This window comes from Mangifera indica, unplaced genomic scaffold (genome assembly GCF_011075055.1).
Source record: "Mangifera indica cultivar Alphonso unplaced genomic scaffold, CATAS_Mindica_2.1 Un_0008, whole genome shotgun sequence".
Taxonomy (NCBI): Eukaryota; Viridiplantae; Streptophyta; class Magnoliopsida; order Sapindales; family Anacardiaceae; genus Mangifera; species Mangifera indica.
The window spans coordinates 228,815-245,343 of record NW_025401100.1 but is presented as its reverse complement, the minus strand read 5'-3'; the positions used below and the strand labels follow the sequence as shown (position 1 = coordinate 245,343).

Here is a 16,529-nt window from a genome sequence, read left to right as displayed (position 1 = left end):
ATAAAATAAACAAATAATAAATAACACATCAAAATCAGACTCAATAAAAAATCAAATTTGATTAGAATCACATCAAATAAAAATATTTTTAACAAATTTGACAAACTATAGTTTCAATCACATCTCCAAGATGAATTTTCAAAGAGTAATGTTATACACAAAACTTTATATATAAATAAGATATGTCATCAGATGATTAGATAATTAAAAATAAAAAAATAACACTTAATCATATTATAATACATTATTATTTATATATAAAATTAGAACAATGCTTTGTGTATCCATTTTTGGTACACAATTCATATACACAGTGATGTGTCATTATGTAATTAGGTGATTTTAAAACATGTGTCATCATATGATAAAAAAATATCTAATCACATGATAACACCTAATCTGTGTACATAAATTATGTACCAAAAATAGGTATACATAGTTTTATTGATAAAATTATGTGTAATTTTATTTATTTTGAAATTATATTTAACAAGCCGGTTGGAGGTTTTATAATCAGAATGGTAACAAATAAAATAAAATTGAAACAACGAAAAGAAAACTGTTTCATGAAAATTCGTCGGATAATGACAGTCAACGCAGAAGCATGAGTAAATGATAAACTCATTTGTCATCTTTAAAATCGATATCCATCTCTATCAAACTCAACCAGAGAGATGGACCGAAGAAAATATTACATTCACTGTTTGGTTGTATTAACTTCCACCTCATTCTTCCAATGTTCAATCACATGTTGGGCCCGTAACTGGTATGGAAAAGTCATAGCAGAGCATAGCCACTTGCATAGATTATTTTCCAGGAAAAATACCTCCGCCATAAGCAAACAAAGATCTTCACGAGAATGGAACACCAATAAGTGGCGGAGAGCAGTCATAATTTTAGGACATGTGTCCCAGTCAGAGTATAATCTTTCTATATCATTTTTATATTCTTTGAAAGAGTCCTTTTGTCATCCCTTAAGAAAATCATCTCAGAATTTATGAGGAAATAAACTACCGCATGGCATTTACCCAGATTAAAAGTAAAAAGGGTGAACCATTATACAGTAACAGTTCAGATCAACAGGACAACAACAACACCAAGAAGACAACAGAACAGTACATACAAGTTGCATAAGCAAAATAAACAACCAGCAGCAAAAACTTCCAGTTTACGTTCTTCAAAATCATGGAGAGATCATCCGTAGGTACTAAGTTTCAAAGTTTCTCTTGAGGACCCACTTCAAATTTTGAAGGCTGTTCAACATCCAGTGCCCCAAGAAATAGTAAAACTTCTGAATAGTGAACAGGTTAGTAAGTTTTGGAGAGCAACAACACTTGCCACCACACCCGAATTTACATCACTTCTTTGACAGATTTCCAGAGAAAATCCGCGTACAATATGGACTAGTTCGTAAGAAAGAGTGGGGTCGAGCAGCTTCAAGCAGTGCAGCATGAAGGGGACCCTGAAGATAGAAATTAAGGAGTAAGGTTCGATCAAAAGTTTGGAAGACATCAGAGAAGTTGTTAAAAGGATGTTGTGCTCCAAACCTTGGTAACTGTCAGAATGATATAATTGCAAATGGATCTAGCAGCAACTGTTCAAAATGAGGCACAGACAGCAATTCATGGACAATTTGTGATCGACTCTCTCCAAAATGCTTGATGCATTTTTCCACAACATGACTGCTAAATTTTTTCTTTGATAGGTGAACATAGCGGCCTTTGAACTGAGCAAGTTGGCAGTGACAGAAGGGATCTTCAGCTCTATAATAGATTGAACAACATAATTTCTGCCACAGAATGATAAAAGTTTTCTGAGTCAGAGAATCAGATAAAACCATGGTGCAGAACCAAAATAACTTTAAAAGCAACCACTTTTTGGATTAAATTACTGTCCAAGGTTAAGAATGATAAAAAAAAATACCATGAAACAATAAAATCAGCCTATGATGCATAAGGGTAAACATTTATTTTGGGATAAGTACATGTACTAACAACGAGTACTAATTTGTGTATTAACGAAGACATAACACCGTGTTATTAAGTGATTTTAAATTAAAAAAAAAAAGTGAGACATAATCATATCGTGACATAATACTCTTTATTATTAATACACAAAATAATATTCATTATTTATACACGTTGTCTTATTTCACAGGATTATATATTTAAATTGATATTATAGTGTATAAACACATTGAAACAAAACAAATGCTTTATAGAAAGGCATTAAGTGACCAGTCCTCTTGTACCCAAATGCGGAGCGACCAAGGAAGCAACACTCTGTGTAAACATTAGCTTGATGGATGGAGAAACCTAGTGATTTAAGGTTGACAAACGTGAGTTTTGACATCTAAGTTGGCAGATAAGAATAATTTATCAAGACAATTTAGGGTGTGTAACAAAACTTATAGGCATGTCAACAGAGGAGAGGGCCAGATATGAGAAGGGAAAATGAAGATGGAAAGGATGGCTACCATTCTAAAATTTGGATTCCTTTTAATCAAGGTTCACGAAGTTGTGTTGAAATCTACTTCTGGATTTTCAAATTTGATGCACATATGATATCTAAATTCCATCATGAACATGCTGACAAGAATGGTTGGTTAAAAACCCTTGATATTGGGAGATGAGATAAACACAAACAGGACATAATACTCAGCTGTGATGCAAGTTCTTACGCTTTCCTCTCAAAGAAGAATATATGAAAGCTACCCTCGGAAAAGACTCACAGTATGTATATATAAAAAGAAAGTGAGCAACTCAGTTTCTTTTCAACATATAGATAATCAGGTAGCATATCAATATAAGATGCAGATTAAGTAGCTTACCCTACCTAATAACCAGCGCAACAGGCCAGAAAAAAAGACATTAATAATGAGATATTTCATGGAAATAAATATGTAATTGCTCAAAACTTAAGTAAAACGGAACAATATTTTCAATTGCCACAATAACAAATGACCAATACCCAGCCAGCATAATGCATCCTTAACCCAAGGGCTTTGTCAATGAAATAAATGGATCTGTATCTTAAAAATATTATAATATATATAATCAAATTATACGTACTCATTTTAAATATATAAATACATATACATTTTATATATATTATTATGTGATTGAATAATTTTAAATTAAAAATAAAAAAATACCTAATTATGTGACGATCCACATAAATTGTACCTATTTATGCACTTAAAATAGAGAAACATAATATTTACTTTTATATAATATATATATATATATATATATATATATGAGTTTGACTGTCAGAAAATTAAAAAAAAGAATTAACACATTTTAGGTCATACCCGAAGGGATCTTGAGCAAGGTGAAGCCCATGATTGGAAATTTCAGTTATCAACTTATCACGAAGTTCACCGATTAAATGAGCAATGCATCTTTGCAACACACAGCAACCATGCTGACGAGTTGCAATTTCAACACAAAACCTTGCAGCTGAATCAAAAATAAACTGCAGGAAAAGTTATCAGAAAAAACATGAAGAAAAAAGATAAAAATTTAGAATCTCTAGACAGTAGTAGGCAGGTCCAGCAAACTATCTATTCTTTCAATGAAAAGCATACATCTAGTTAAAATCTTCACTTTTTCAATCAGAAGCTTAGAAGCCATTAATAAAAAACAATCAAACATTTGAAAGGAGAATATTTTAGTAACCAATGCTTATGGAAAAATATATGAAGTAAAGATAAATTTTATCTTCTTAAATTTATTTTAAGTTCATCTTGCCATCAATGGGTTGGAGTTGTCACAAACATGACAGGGTTCAGGTTGGATTTGTACGGATGGGCTAATCCAGCAAAAGGAATTATATGGGTATAATATTCTTGGTGCTTATATTGTTAACAGTTGAACGGACTATATCTCCCTGGATCCCCTCTGGCTGCAGAGCACCAAACATGGCCAGCTCCAAGAATTTAGAAGCTGTGAATTGTTGGTCCTGAATCCATGCATATGTATGCACCAAGCAAAAATTGTGTAAACTATGCATGCAGGCACTTGAGCCTAATGATGATCAGAATTTCCATAAAAGCTCCAACACCTACTCTGACAGAGGATTATGAATTGGCAGGACAAATCTACCAAACTAAGAGAATCGTTAATTTGTACGTAAAGAAGTTTGTGCCTGGTCAACTTGACGCCAGAATTTTTGCTGGCCCCTTACACACATCGACTAATCACTGTTAATCATTTTGCCTAGTAGTTAAACAATCCTAAGCATGTTGATAGCAATCATGCAAACTAATCAATCCCACACAACAAGAAAAACAACCGCATAGGAAAAACAATGAATTGAACTTAACAAAATATTGATACATCTGAATAATAGTGATAAATCAAGAAAATAGTTCAAGCAACAAAGAGGTGTCAATCCTTCCTAGACAATTAGAGGTGCCCTTTCTCCACAATTAGAGGTGCCCTTCCTCCCAAGGTAAAAGTCTTTATCAAATACTCTAGCCAGATTTTCCCTCCTCTTTCCCCTCATGTTGTTGTCCCTTTTTTCTGTCATATCTTAAAGTCCAATCTTAATTCAAATTCTATTAAATCATTGATCTTCTAAAACTAATTCAATCATAATTCTTTCGTTATTCAAATATTATCATAATCTTTCATAATAATCTTAAATTAGGATTCAATCCAATTAAAATGTTTTGGGTTTAATTGAAACAGGTATGGTTTGGAATTGATTAAGTGGATTGTGATTGGATTTAACTGGTGAATGATTGAGTATGATGGGTAAATTGCATTTAAGTTAACTCACTTAGGTTTCGGATCAAGTCTAATGGTTGGGTCTTGGCAATAAATTGCATTGGGATTTGAGTGTGAGCGGTTTAGTGGTTGGATTGATTATTAGTGTGTGGGCATGAGTGGTAATTAACACCTAATGCAAATTGGGTTGCATTGTTATTGTGGAATGGGATGATTGATTAAGTGGGCTTTTGGACTGAATTATTTCTTCATGATCCAATTCTTCTCTTCAGCTCTTTGTTTCACCCTTTTTTTTTATCTCTCTTCATTCACTTCTAGTTTTGCCTCACTCAACAAAGGCTTAAGGCAGAGATGTGCACGATTGAGTTTTGTTGGCTAGGATTCATTGGAGTCTATTGTTCGATTACCAAAATCTATCAATATTTTATTTTGGCTTAGAATCAAGTTTGTGTGTTTTGTCATCAACAACTTCAGTTCCGTCATAATTCCTTATTTGTTAATATTATTAAAAGACATCATTTTAAGTTATTCACGTGTCCTTTCATTATTTTAAAGTCTTTAACCAAACAATTCAAACTAGTGTCTATGATGTCCCAACGTATCTATAACCATCCTCATAATCTTCTCCAAATCAATATTATTACTATCCATACTTTTTTCAATTATACCTAGCTCTCATATACTTTAATAAAAATTTAATAGTAACCCGTGCAAACTAATAAATCTCACACAACAAGCAAAACAACCAAACAATCAATAAAACATACCAGAATATTGAGTGTAAATGTAAATAATAATGATAAAAAAGAATATAGTTCTAGCAAGAAAGAGGTGCAAATCCTCTCTAGGCAGTTAAAGGTGCCCTTCCTTCCAAGTCAGAAGCTTCCCTCAGATTTTCTCTCCTTTTTGCCCTTTTTATTCTCTCATTTCCTAAAATTCTATCCTAATTTAAACTCTATTAAAATCTTTGATTTCTTAAAATGAGTTTCGACAACTAGATTTCATCGGAATCTACCAATTTTCCATCAAAACCTACCAATTTATCATTTTGGACTTTTGTTAGATTTGAGATGTTGTCGAAATCTTCCAATCCACTATCAAGTTCAAAAGTATAGAACCAAGTCTTTCTTTTCTCACTTTTCATCACTCACAGTCTTATCATCAGATTTGTCTTCACGCACTAGCCCTACCGCCAATGACTTGAATCAACAATCGTGATTTAGTTCATTTTCACTCCCAGTTCAAGGTCAAATCCCTTTTGCTCCCATAGCCTGAGCTTCTGTATTTTTTAGTCAAGTACCTTCTACTCTCATCTTTTGCAAAATTCATCCTCAAAATCGCAACAATTCTAATACCACTTTGATATGAACCACTAAACAGAATAAATATTCTAATATAAAACAATATTAATAACAAGAGTTATTAACTCCACATAAGGTCTTAGCCTTTCAATCAGCCATGAGCTACTCTAAACTCAAGGACAGTATTTTCCTTTCTTCCTTCTACAATCCCAACTGCCCTTTATGTATACTACTTATATATACATGTTTCGTAACTTTCCAATTAATTTATTTTATCTAATCAATTATTATCCTATATAATTACTATCTAAAGGTAAATATATATTAATCTTCAAATTCAAATCTTACTTATATCCCATCAATCATTCAAATTCAATTATCAAGTATTATTCTATTATTTATCAAGATAAGCAATATTATACTAATTATGTTATTAAGATAAGCAATATTATACTAATTATTATCATAATGAATATTAATAATACTGTGTGCACTACTTATATATACAACTTTATACACAACTAATAACATGTCACTGTATGATTGAATATTGTTTTATTTTTAATTTAAAATTATCAAATTACATAGTGACATGTCATTAGTTGTGCACAAAATTGTGTATATGAGTTGTGCACATAGCATTACTCAATTAATATTATTACCAGACTAATGCTCTTCTTCCTGTATAAAGTTGTTATAAGATTCATTCTGTCAAAAATTGATTTAGAAACATGTCCACCCTTCATGAAAATATCACACCAAAATTCATAATGTACTGTGAAGATTTGACTTGCCACGCTATGAAACACGATCACTTAGCTAATAATTTAAGGCCAAAGCACTTATTCCCAACCAAGTTTTGATGCATTCCTAAATTCTCACCCTCAACTTTTCAAAAACTTAAATACTCAATTCGTCATCCAACTTCTATTACATTTAGCTATTAACTAAAAGGACAAAAATGCCATTTCATCATTAATATTAATAAATATAATTTTAACCCATTTCCTCCCCTAGGTTTTGAAAACTAACAATTTCACCCGAGGTTCAACTTTTCCAGTTTTGAAAAATAACTTTTTCCCCTCATCATAGGTTTTTTTTTTTCTTCCCTCTCAGGTCACCATCTTTGTCTTTGGCAATGCTCTCTTCTCACCCTAAACCTTTGTCGACACTCCTTCTTTCTCCTAGGTGGTATCTTTGACGATTCTATCATGATTTTTTGACCAAAAAACGAGCATAAGATTTGGATCTCTCACTCATTTTTCCAACCTCATTGCCCTTCCTTAGGTGGTCAATGATGCCGCATTGCAAGAGAAAGGAGAGGGTCGAGGTTTTTGATTTGTGCTTAGGAATGTCAGATCATTCCTTGGATTTCTTCAAATCGAAAAATCAACATTAGATCGTTGCTTGATTATTGCCGGCAATGCCAACTTTCTTTGTCAGCTTTCTTAGTCGACAACACTGACAGTGCCTTGGATTTCTTCGTTAGTCGAAGATGAAGGGAGAAGCCGCCAAAGGTGGAGTGAGAAAATGGTGGAATATAAGGGTACAATTGTGATGTTTGTAAAGTTTGGGGGTGATAGAAGATGAAATTTTGAGTAATAGGAAATGGTGGAATATAGTAATTTTTTTAATAATACACTCGTCTGGACTGTTGTCATCATCTAGACAAAGAGTTTCAACTCTTCATTTGGATTTCATTAAATCCAAACGTCATTGATTGGAGGAAAATCACTAGAGGGAGAGACGACACCAAGAGAAAGACAAATTAGTCGTCATTGGCCAAATTCATCGACAAAATTTGAAACCTTAGGTTGGGAGGAAATGTCACTTTTCAAAACTTAATTTTAGGGGAAAATTGTTAGTTTTTCAAACAAAGGAGGTAAAATGATATAAACTCTTATTTTTTAAATATTATTGTTAAATAACAATTTTACCCTTAACCTTAACTGAAAATGTTAACAAATTTTAGCTTATGAGTGGGTGTTTGAGTTTTTGAAAATTGAAGGGTAAGAGTTTGAGAATTTATTATACCTTGAGTGAGAATAATTCTTTCGGCCTTTTGAGTAATAGGAAACCCTAGGTTGAGGGGGAAAATGTCATTTTTCTGAATAATATACTCTTTCATTAAATTTTTGTTTTTCATGGGTATGTATAGATCGATGTTAATAAAGATAAATTAGTAATTTATAATTAAATTAATAGAATTGATTAATTTTAACCACTAATAGGTAGACATTTTGGTTTTTGAAAGGTTGAGGGTGGGAGTTTGGGAGTGCATAAAAACTTGGGTGGGACAAAGTCCTTTGGCCATAATTTAAATTTGTACCTCATTTGTTAACAAGAATGAACAACTGAAAGGATGAGATTATCATGAGAAGAGCTAATAATCAAAAGGGCAGTTTTTTTTCATTATAATTAGCTGTTGATTTTGAATCTCATTTCATGTGGTTGTTACTGTTTGTCTCGTTGATACTGTCGACATTATTTTCATTATAATTATATTCGCTAAATCTATCATGATTTTCATTATTTTGGGTTTATCATTTTAGATCTTAATTTGAGAAGCAGGCTAGTTTTTAATTTGGGACATGTTAGTTGCATGGCAAAGTGATTAGATAGTGTCCTACTTCATTGATACATTCGATTGTTATTTGACATCTAAAGTATTGTTAAAGAACCCAAAAATAATAAAGGTTTAATTAAATGACATATAACGTGATGGGATAAAAGTGAGAGTGTAGTACAGGCATGTTCATTTTTTCTTACCAATTTTCTTTCATATTATTGGTTTTTCATTATCCATATATGCTGCCTCATCCATACTTTAGTTGATTAATAGTACATGTCAAACTCTAGTCCTGATCATCAGAAACACTTTGGAGAGACAAATATAATGAAGAGAGATGCAGTCAAAGTCGATCTTATAGAAGACATTGGATGTGTATATATATATATATATATATTCTTTCATCATTGAATTGGCTTTTGTAATTTCTTATTATTAGGAAAATGTTTATATCTTGAAGTGTCTCCCCTAATCGGCATGGTCTTAATTCTAAAAGGGCCCCTCTTCAACATAAGACTTAGAGCAGTGAGAGTCCTATTGGACACAACCCTAAAGAACACTCCCCTGCTCTGAAAAGTGTGTCACCTGTTAAAGAGAGCACCGCCTCTCTCTTTCTCTCTCCAGAAGTTTCTCCACAAAGCGTCGCCTCTGTGTTGCAAGTTGCTGCCACCTTCCAAATTATCCAGAGTTTGCAATGCAAGTTTGCCGCCATTTTAGAAAAGTAAAGAAAGGTTAATATCAGTTTTGCTAACCGATTTCAACAAGCATAAATAGACTTGTTGGCCAGCCAATTGTGCGTGAAAAGAAGAAGCAGTGAGAGTGTTTTAGAGAAAAAGAAATTGAGAGGCAGTGAGTGTAGAAAGTTAAGAAGTGAGTGTGTGCTTATGTGTGAGTGCAGTGATGTGCCAAAAAAAAGAGTGTGTCGATTGTGTAGTTAGTGTGAGTGTATTAAGTGTGTGGGTTTTGTTTAATCGACTTGAGTACCTCCTAGAGTGATGGAAGAACTTGAATCGAGTCAATTAGAAGAGTAGGAAGAGCAAGTACCTCAACTTAGGAGGTCTACAAGGATACATAAACCAAATCCCAAATATGCGAATGCAACATTAACAGAAGATCTCATATTGTAGACAGCTCAATATGACCACATACGAGATTGATGATACGTGAGAGTAGGCGGTGAGGGGGAGTGCTAAAGAGAGCACTGCCTCTCTCTTTCTCTCCAGAAGTTTCTCCACAAGGCACCGCCTCCATGTTGCAAGTTGCTGCCACCTTCCAAATTATCTAGAATTTGCAATGCAAGTCTGCTGCCATTCTAGAGTAAAGAAAGGTTAATGCCAGTTTTGCTAACTGAATTCATATAAATAGACTTGTTGGCCAGGCAATTGTGAGTGAAAAGAAGAAGAAGTGAGAATGCTGCAGAGGAAAAAGAAATTCAGAGGCAGTTAGTGTAGAAAGTTAAGAAGTGAGCGCTGTGAGTGTTTGCTTACGTGTGAGTGCTGTGATGTTCAAAAATAAAGAGTGTGCCGTATGTGTAGTAAGTGTGAGTGTGAGTGTATTAAGTGTGTGTGTGGGTTTTGTATAAAGTTTGTAATTATTAAGTAATAAAGTTATTATTTTAGTAGCACCACTCTTGTTCAACATCACCACATGGTCGGTGCTCTGTTTCTCCAATTCCATCTCCGCGGAGAACCAATGCTCTTGTGAGTCCCATATCCACATTTTTTAGTTCTAAATTGCGTCATGAACTTTGTGGCTGAACTGTTTATGTTGGTATTTTCACTTTGTTGGAATCATAAAGCAGCCTACGATGTGATAGATATTTCTTTCGCTTGATGGGTTGTTTGTATCTGTTTCCACAAGGAAGAACGCATATTTGCAATGTGTTTTTCATGAGTGTAATGCTCAATGCGTGATTTTATGGTAATTTATGCTAAACTGACATATCATGTAGAAGAAAAGTTTGAAGCTAGACACACTTTATTGAAACTAGTGTCTTGTTTACTAGCTTTGACATAAGTTTCTGTGCTTTCATTTTGTACCTTGTATGCTAATTTTTGTCCGCTTGGTGTGCTTTCTTTGTTGATGCCCTGATTGGTAAGAATCATTAGAACTTATTATAATAAGATTTATAGAAGAGAGGATATTAACTTGTGCATTTTCTTTTTCACGCTTTCTGATTTTTGATAGGTTGGATGACTATTTCCCACCCAAGATTTCTTGAAAATTCAGTTCTCCCATCTATCAGTCAGTCGTACTATTTAATCTTAACAGTAAAAGAGTAGAAAAGTAGTTTAAAAGAACAGAAAAAATCATGTATTGAGAAAACAATTTTTGCTCAAGTAAGTTTGATCATCAGCTATAGAAGAATTTGAGTGGTAGATTGATTATCAATTCAAGCATCTATTGTCGAGTAGCTTTCTTCCAAGTCAGCGTGATCTAAGCTGCGTGCCCCCTTTAGTACGTCCTTAGACTAATCAAGTCTTCCATTGCAACTTCCAAATTCCAGCACCCTTGGAAACGTTGGACTGCAATTTTTCAAATAAAATTCAATAAATTACGCCTGCGAATGAGAAGAGAGGTCGGAGTCAGATTGAGAAAAATAAAGGGATCTAGTCTGATGGTGACTAGTATACGAACGTGGGGAAGAGATTGAGTCGAGAAGAGAGGAGAGAGTGAGAGAGTCGATTGAGAAGAAAGGTGAGAGTGAGAGGAATTGATTGAGGGGAGAGGTGAGATTTGGTTAAATGGTGGTGACTGGTGAGTCTGGTAAGAGTGAGAGAGAGATTCAAGAGAAGAGATCCGGTTTGTTTAATTGGTTGGTGACTGGTGAGTTTAGTGAGTCTTATAATATAGGTAATGAAAAAGAACAGAAAAAAATGTATTGAAAAAAAATCGAGGAGAATTATGCAAATGCTAGAATTCAAGCTTAGTCCTAGCAATTGCTATATGTAGGAATTACGGGGTACCATCAAAACAATAAGCTTGTCATGTAAAACATTATATATGTTATTATGTGATTTAGTAATTTTGAATAAAAAATAAAATAATAATTAATCATATAATAATATATATAAATTTATATTTATTTTTTCATTTAAAATGGGTATTGTTTTGCCAGAAATGAGATTTAAAATATATGTAGAGCCTCTTTTCAAATACCCATAAGCCCAGCCCAACCCACGCATCCTCATGTCATCAATTCAAGCTCATTTTCTTTTTCACCAAGTGTTTAAACTGATTCAATTTATTATCAAACTATGATAAATATATTTTATTTAAAAATTTATAAAAAATAAAATAAATCAAGATATTTATGCCTATGAAAATTAGATCATATTAATTTTAAAGAATAATAATTATTTATTTGATTTCAATAAAATAATTAAAATAAAAAAATATCTTAATATCATGATACAGAAAAAAAATAATTATCTAAGTTATTACCTATAGAAAACATTTCAATAGATATGAAATTTTTTTAAATTTTTTTAAACTTATTTTTCCTTACGAACCTTTAGAAATTCATCCAATCTAATAAAAATAATCAAATTACTTAAAAATAATTAAATTGTCAAAAAATATTTTAAATTTTAGTCAAACCTAATTCTATTGGTTTTGACCAGTTCATCTAATTTTAACCAGATTTAATCTAATTAATGAATAAACTATTTTTTTATACTAATTAGACTAAACTTAAAACCAATTTCTCATTTAACCAATTGAACTGATTGATACAATCTACTTTAAAAAAGAGTGTCAAATACGCAAATGTTCAAACTACTGCAAAGAATTCCACATATATGGTCCCAGAGAAGGAAATTAGCTGAATTGGCCAAAGGTCAAAGTCTTCCGACAAAATGATGTGTCTTTAATATTAATTCCACAGTGAAATTGCATAGAGACTTCGCCAAACTGTGAGGTTGTCGCTATAAACAGGAGGGAATCTGTGTATTAACAGCACAACATCGAAAAAGAAACAGACATGGGAAAATTAAGCTCTAAAAAAGTACTTACCACTCTCTTCCTTGTTCAGTTCTCGTGTGTTGTTGCTTCTACCACTTCTACTGAAGAGACAAATGCTCTCCTAAGATGGAAAGCTAGCTTTACAAACCAAACACAATCTCGGTTAACTTCTTGGACTCTGCTTTCTCCTAATGCCGCCAACTCTAAGCCACTCACAACCCCATGTTCTTGGCTTGGAATTTCATGCAATTTAGCTGGAAGTGTCATCAAAATAAACCTTACCAGTTTCGGTTTAAATGGTACGTTGTATGAGTTTTCAGCCTCTTCTTTCCCTCATCTTAAATATGTTGATCTTGCAGTAAATTCACTCTTCGGTGTTATTCCATCTCATATTGGTAACCTATCAGAGCTCATTTATCTTGATCTATCCTTTAATTATTTCTCTGGAAAAATCCCACCTGAAATTGGTCTCCTAACAAATCTTCAAATCCTGCACCTTGATGAAAACCAACTGAATGGCACAATTCCATCTGAAATTGGTCAATGTCGATCTCTTAATGAGCTTGCCTTGTGTAGCAACAGTCTAGAAGGTCAAATTCCTACTTCTCTTGGTAATCTGAACAACCTAGTAAGGTTATATCTCTATAATAATTCGCTTTCAGGTTCTATTCCTACAGAAATGGGAAATTTAACCAATTTGATGGAACTTTACATGGATGTCAACCATCTTACGGGCCTCATTCCTTCCAATTTTGGAAATTTTACGAAGCTTATTGTGTTGTATGCCTTTGACAATCAACTTTCTGGTCCTATTCCTGAAGAATTAGGAAATTTGAAATGCCTCGAATGTCTAAGCCTTCAGACAAACAATCTTTCTGGTTTTATTCCAACATCATTGGGCAAGTTGACAAACCTCACCTTACTTCATCTCTATAGAAATCAGCTTTCTGGTCCCATTCCTGAAGAGCTTGGAAATTTGAAATCTCTCACAGATCTAGAGTTGAGTGTAAACCAATTAAATGGTTCACTCCCTGCTTCTTTGGGCAATTTGAGTAATTTAGAAATATTATATCTTCGCCAAAACCAACTTTCCGGATCCATTCCTCAAGAAATGGGAAATCTCATGAAATTGTCAGTATTGCAACTAAACACAAACCAGTTTACTGGTCCTCTGCCCAACATTTGCCAAGGTGGTTCACTTACAAACTTCTCTGCAAACAACAATAATCTCGCAGGAAACATCCCCAAAAGCTTCAAAAACTGCACAAGCTTGGTAAGAGTCAATCTTGAATTCAACCAACTCACTGGAAATTTAGATGCAGAGTTTGGTATCTATCCAAAACTGAGCTTTATAGACATAAGCCATAACAAATTCTATGGTGAAATATCATCTAAATGGGGAAGTTGTCCAAATTTAACTGCCTTACTCATGGCGAGGAACAACATCACTGGAAACATACCGCGAGAGATTGGAAATGCAACTCAGCTACAATCACTTGATCTTTCTTCCAACAGTTTAGTTGGGGAGATTCCAAAGACTTTGGGAAAGTTGACTTTTCTTACAAAGGTCAACTTCAGTGACAATCAACTTTCCGGTGTCATGCCTCCAGAAATTGGGCTACTGACTAATCTTGAGTCTTTGGACTTGTCCTCAAACAAATTAAGCCAGGCAATACCGAAAGATCTAGGAAACTTGGTCAAGCTGCACTATCTGAATTTGAGCAACAACAAATTTAGCCAAGAAATTCCAGCTCAGTTCGAGAATTTATTTCACTTGTCTCAGTTAGATTTGAGTCATAATTCTCTCGGAGGAGAGATACCATCACAAATGAGCCATTTGGAGAGCCTGGAGCTGCTAAATCTCTCCCACAATTCTCTTACCAGTTCCATTCCGAACAGTTTTGAGGAAATGAGAGGTCTGTTGTATGTTGACGTATCCTACAATCAGTTGAAGGGCCCTATTCCTGAGAACAAAGCATTTCAAGATGCTACTATGTTACAAGGGAACAAGGGATTGTGCGGTAATGTTCAGGGATTCCCACCATGCATATCTCCTATCACTTTCAAACATAAAAATGGAAAGGTCAAAAAATTGGTGTTATCAATTATATTCCCTTTTTTGGGAGTTCTTTTACTTGCACTCGGGGTTTACTTAATCTTGCAGAAAATAAGGAAAAAGAAACTAGTTGGACAAAGCAGTGAGGAGGATGTAGAGTTTTTCTCTGTGTTAACTGTTGATGGAAGAATTTTGTACAAACAAATCATGGATTCAACCAAAGCTTTTGATACTAGGTACTGTATTGGGAAAGGAGGATACAGTAGTGTTTATAAGGCCAAGCTGCCATCAGGTAGCATAGTAGCTGTTAAAAAACTTCACCCGTTTCCAAATGTTGAAATAACACATCAAAAAGAGTTTTTGAATGAGGTCAAGACTTTAACAGAGATACGACACCGGAACATTGTAAAGTTGCATGGCTTTTGTTCAAACCAGCAACACTCTTTTTTGATTTATGAGTACCTTGAAAGGGGTAGTTTGGCCACAATCTTGAGCAAAGAAGAAACCGCTAAAGAATTGAATTGGTTCAAGAGGGTGAATATCGTCAGGGATGTGGCTCATGCACTGTCTTACATGCATCATAATTGCTCTATTCCGATTGTTCATCGAGACATATCAAGCAACAACATTTTGCTTGACAAGGAATATGTGGCTCATGTTTCAGATTTTGGCACTGCTAAGTTGTTGAAGAGAGACTCATCCAATTGGACCGAACTTGCTGGCACATATGGATACATTGCACCAGGTATTATAGCTCATCCTGAATTGCGTGCCTAATTTTAATATATGACATAATGTTTGTATAATGACGATTCAGACTGAATTTTTTATAGAGCTCGCTTATACAATGGAAGTTACAGAAAAATGTGATGTGTATAGCTTTGGAGTGATAGCAATAGAAGTGATTAAAGGAAAGCATCCAGGCGATATAATCTCTGCTCTATTGTCCCATTTAACAAGTGAGAGCATGCTGGTGAAAGATATTCTGGACCAACGACTTCCACTTCCTCCTCCTGAAGTTGAGGAACAAGTGATGACCATTATCAAGCTAGCAACTGCTTGCTTACATGTCAATCCACAATCTAGGCCATCCATGGACATGATTTCCAAGATGTTAGATCAGTTCTATAGCCCTTTACACTATTAAATCCGGATAAATAAATTGTATTGTAAAAGGTTAGGAGCAAGTAGAGGAAATGTGAGGTAAAAGCAACTGCTTCCACACAGTAAGTGTTGCCTAGTTTGTAAGGTATTTATATATTTCTTCAAGTAATAAATGCTTACAAATAAACATGGAGTTATATTATTTATTTATAGCATTGAATTCAAATCATAAAGTTTGTAGAAAACACGATTTGGTAGAATTATGAATTGATTATAAACCAAATGAATATTATTTAGGAAACATTGTATAATATATAGTATTATAATGTAATCTAAACTGAAATCTTAATTTTATGAAATAAAAAAATAATAAATAACTAAACTAAAATTTTAATTATATGAAATAAAAAAATAATAAATAATTAAACTAGAATCCTAATCTTATAAAATAAAAAAATAATAAATAACACATTAAAATCAAATTCAATAAAAAATCAAATTTGTTTAGAATCAAATCAAATAAAAATATTTTTAATCACATCTCCAAGATGAATTTTCAAAGGGTAATGTTATACACAAAAACTCTTTGAAAATGGTAACAAATAAAATAAAATTGAAACAACGTAAAGAAAACTGTTTCATGAAAATTCGTCGGATAGTGACAGTCAACGCAGCATGAGTAAATGATAAACTCATTTGTCATCTTCAAAATCGATATCCATCTCTATCAAACTCAACCAGAGAGATGGACTGAAGAAAAATATTACATTCACTGTTTGGTTGTATTGGAAGACATGCATGGT

At 33.4% G+C, this 16,529-nt stretch overlaps 1 protein-coding gene and 1 long non-coding RNA gene across 2 annotated transcripts; one reads left to right on the top strand and one right to left on the bottom strand.

Moving 5' to 3' along the window:
• Positions 1-1,033: 1,033 nt before the first annotated feature.
• On the bottom strand, positions 1,034-1,828 carry LOC123205545. The gene is made up of 2 exons (XR_006499860.1): positions 1,548-1,828; positions 1,034-1,462 (listed from the first exon to the last, which is right to left on the bottom strand). It is a non-coding gene; the product is annotated as an uncharacterized LOC123205545 (long non-coding RNA).
• Positions 1,829-12,578: 10,750 nt separating this feature from the next.
• On the top strand, positions 12,579-15,913 carry LOC123205542 (MDIS1-interacting receptor like kinase 2-like). Its single transcript, XM_044622525.1, has 2 exons — positions 12,579-15,367; positions 15,456-15,913. The coding sequence occupies exons 1-2, from the start codon at positions 12,586-12,588 to the stop codon at positions 15,767-15,769; spliced, it is 3,096 nt and encodes a 1,031-aa protein (XP_044478460.1). The 5' UTR covers positions 12,579-12,585; the 3' UTR covers positions 15,770-15,913.
• Positions 15,914-16,529: the final 616 nt, after the last annotated feature.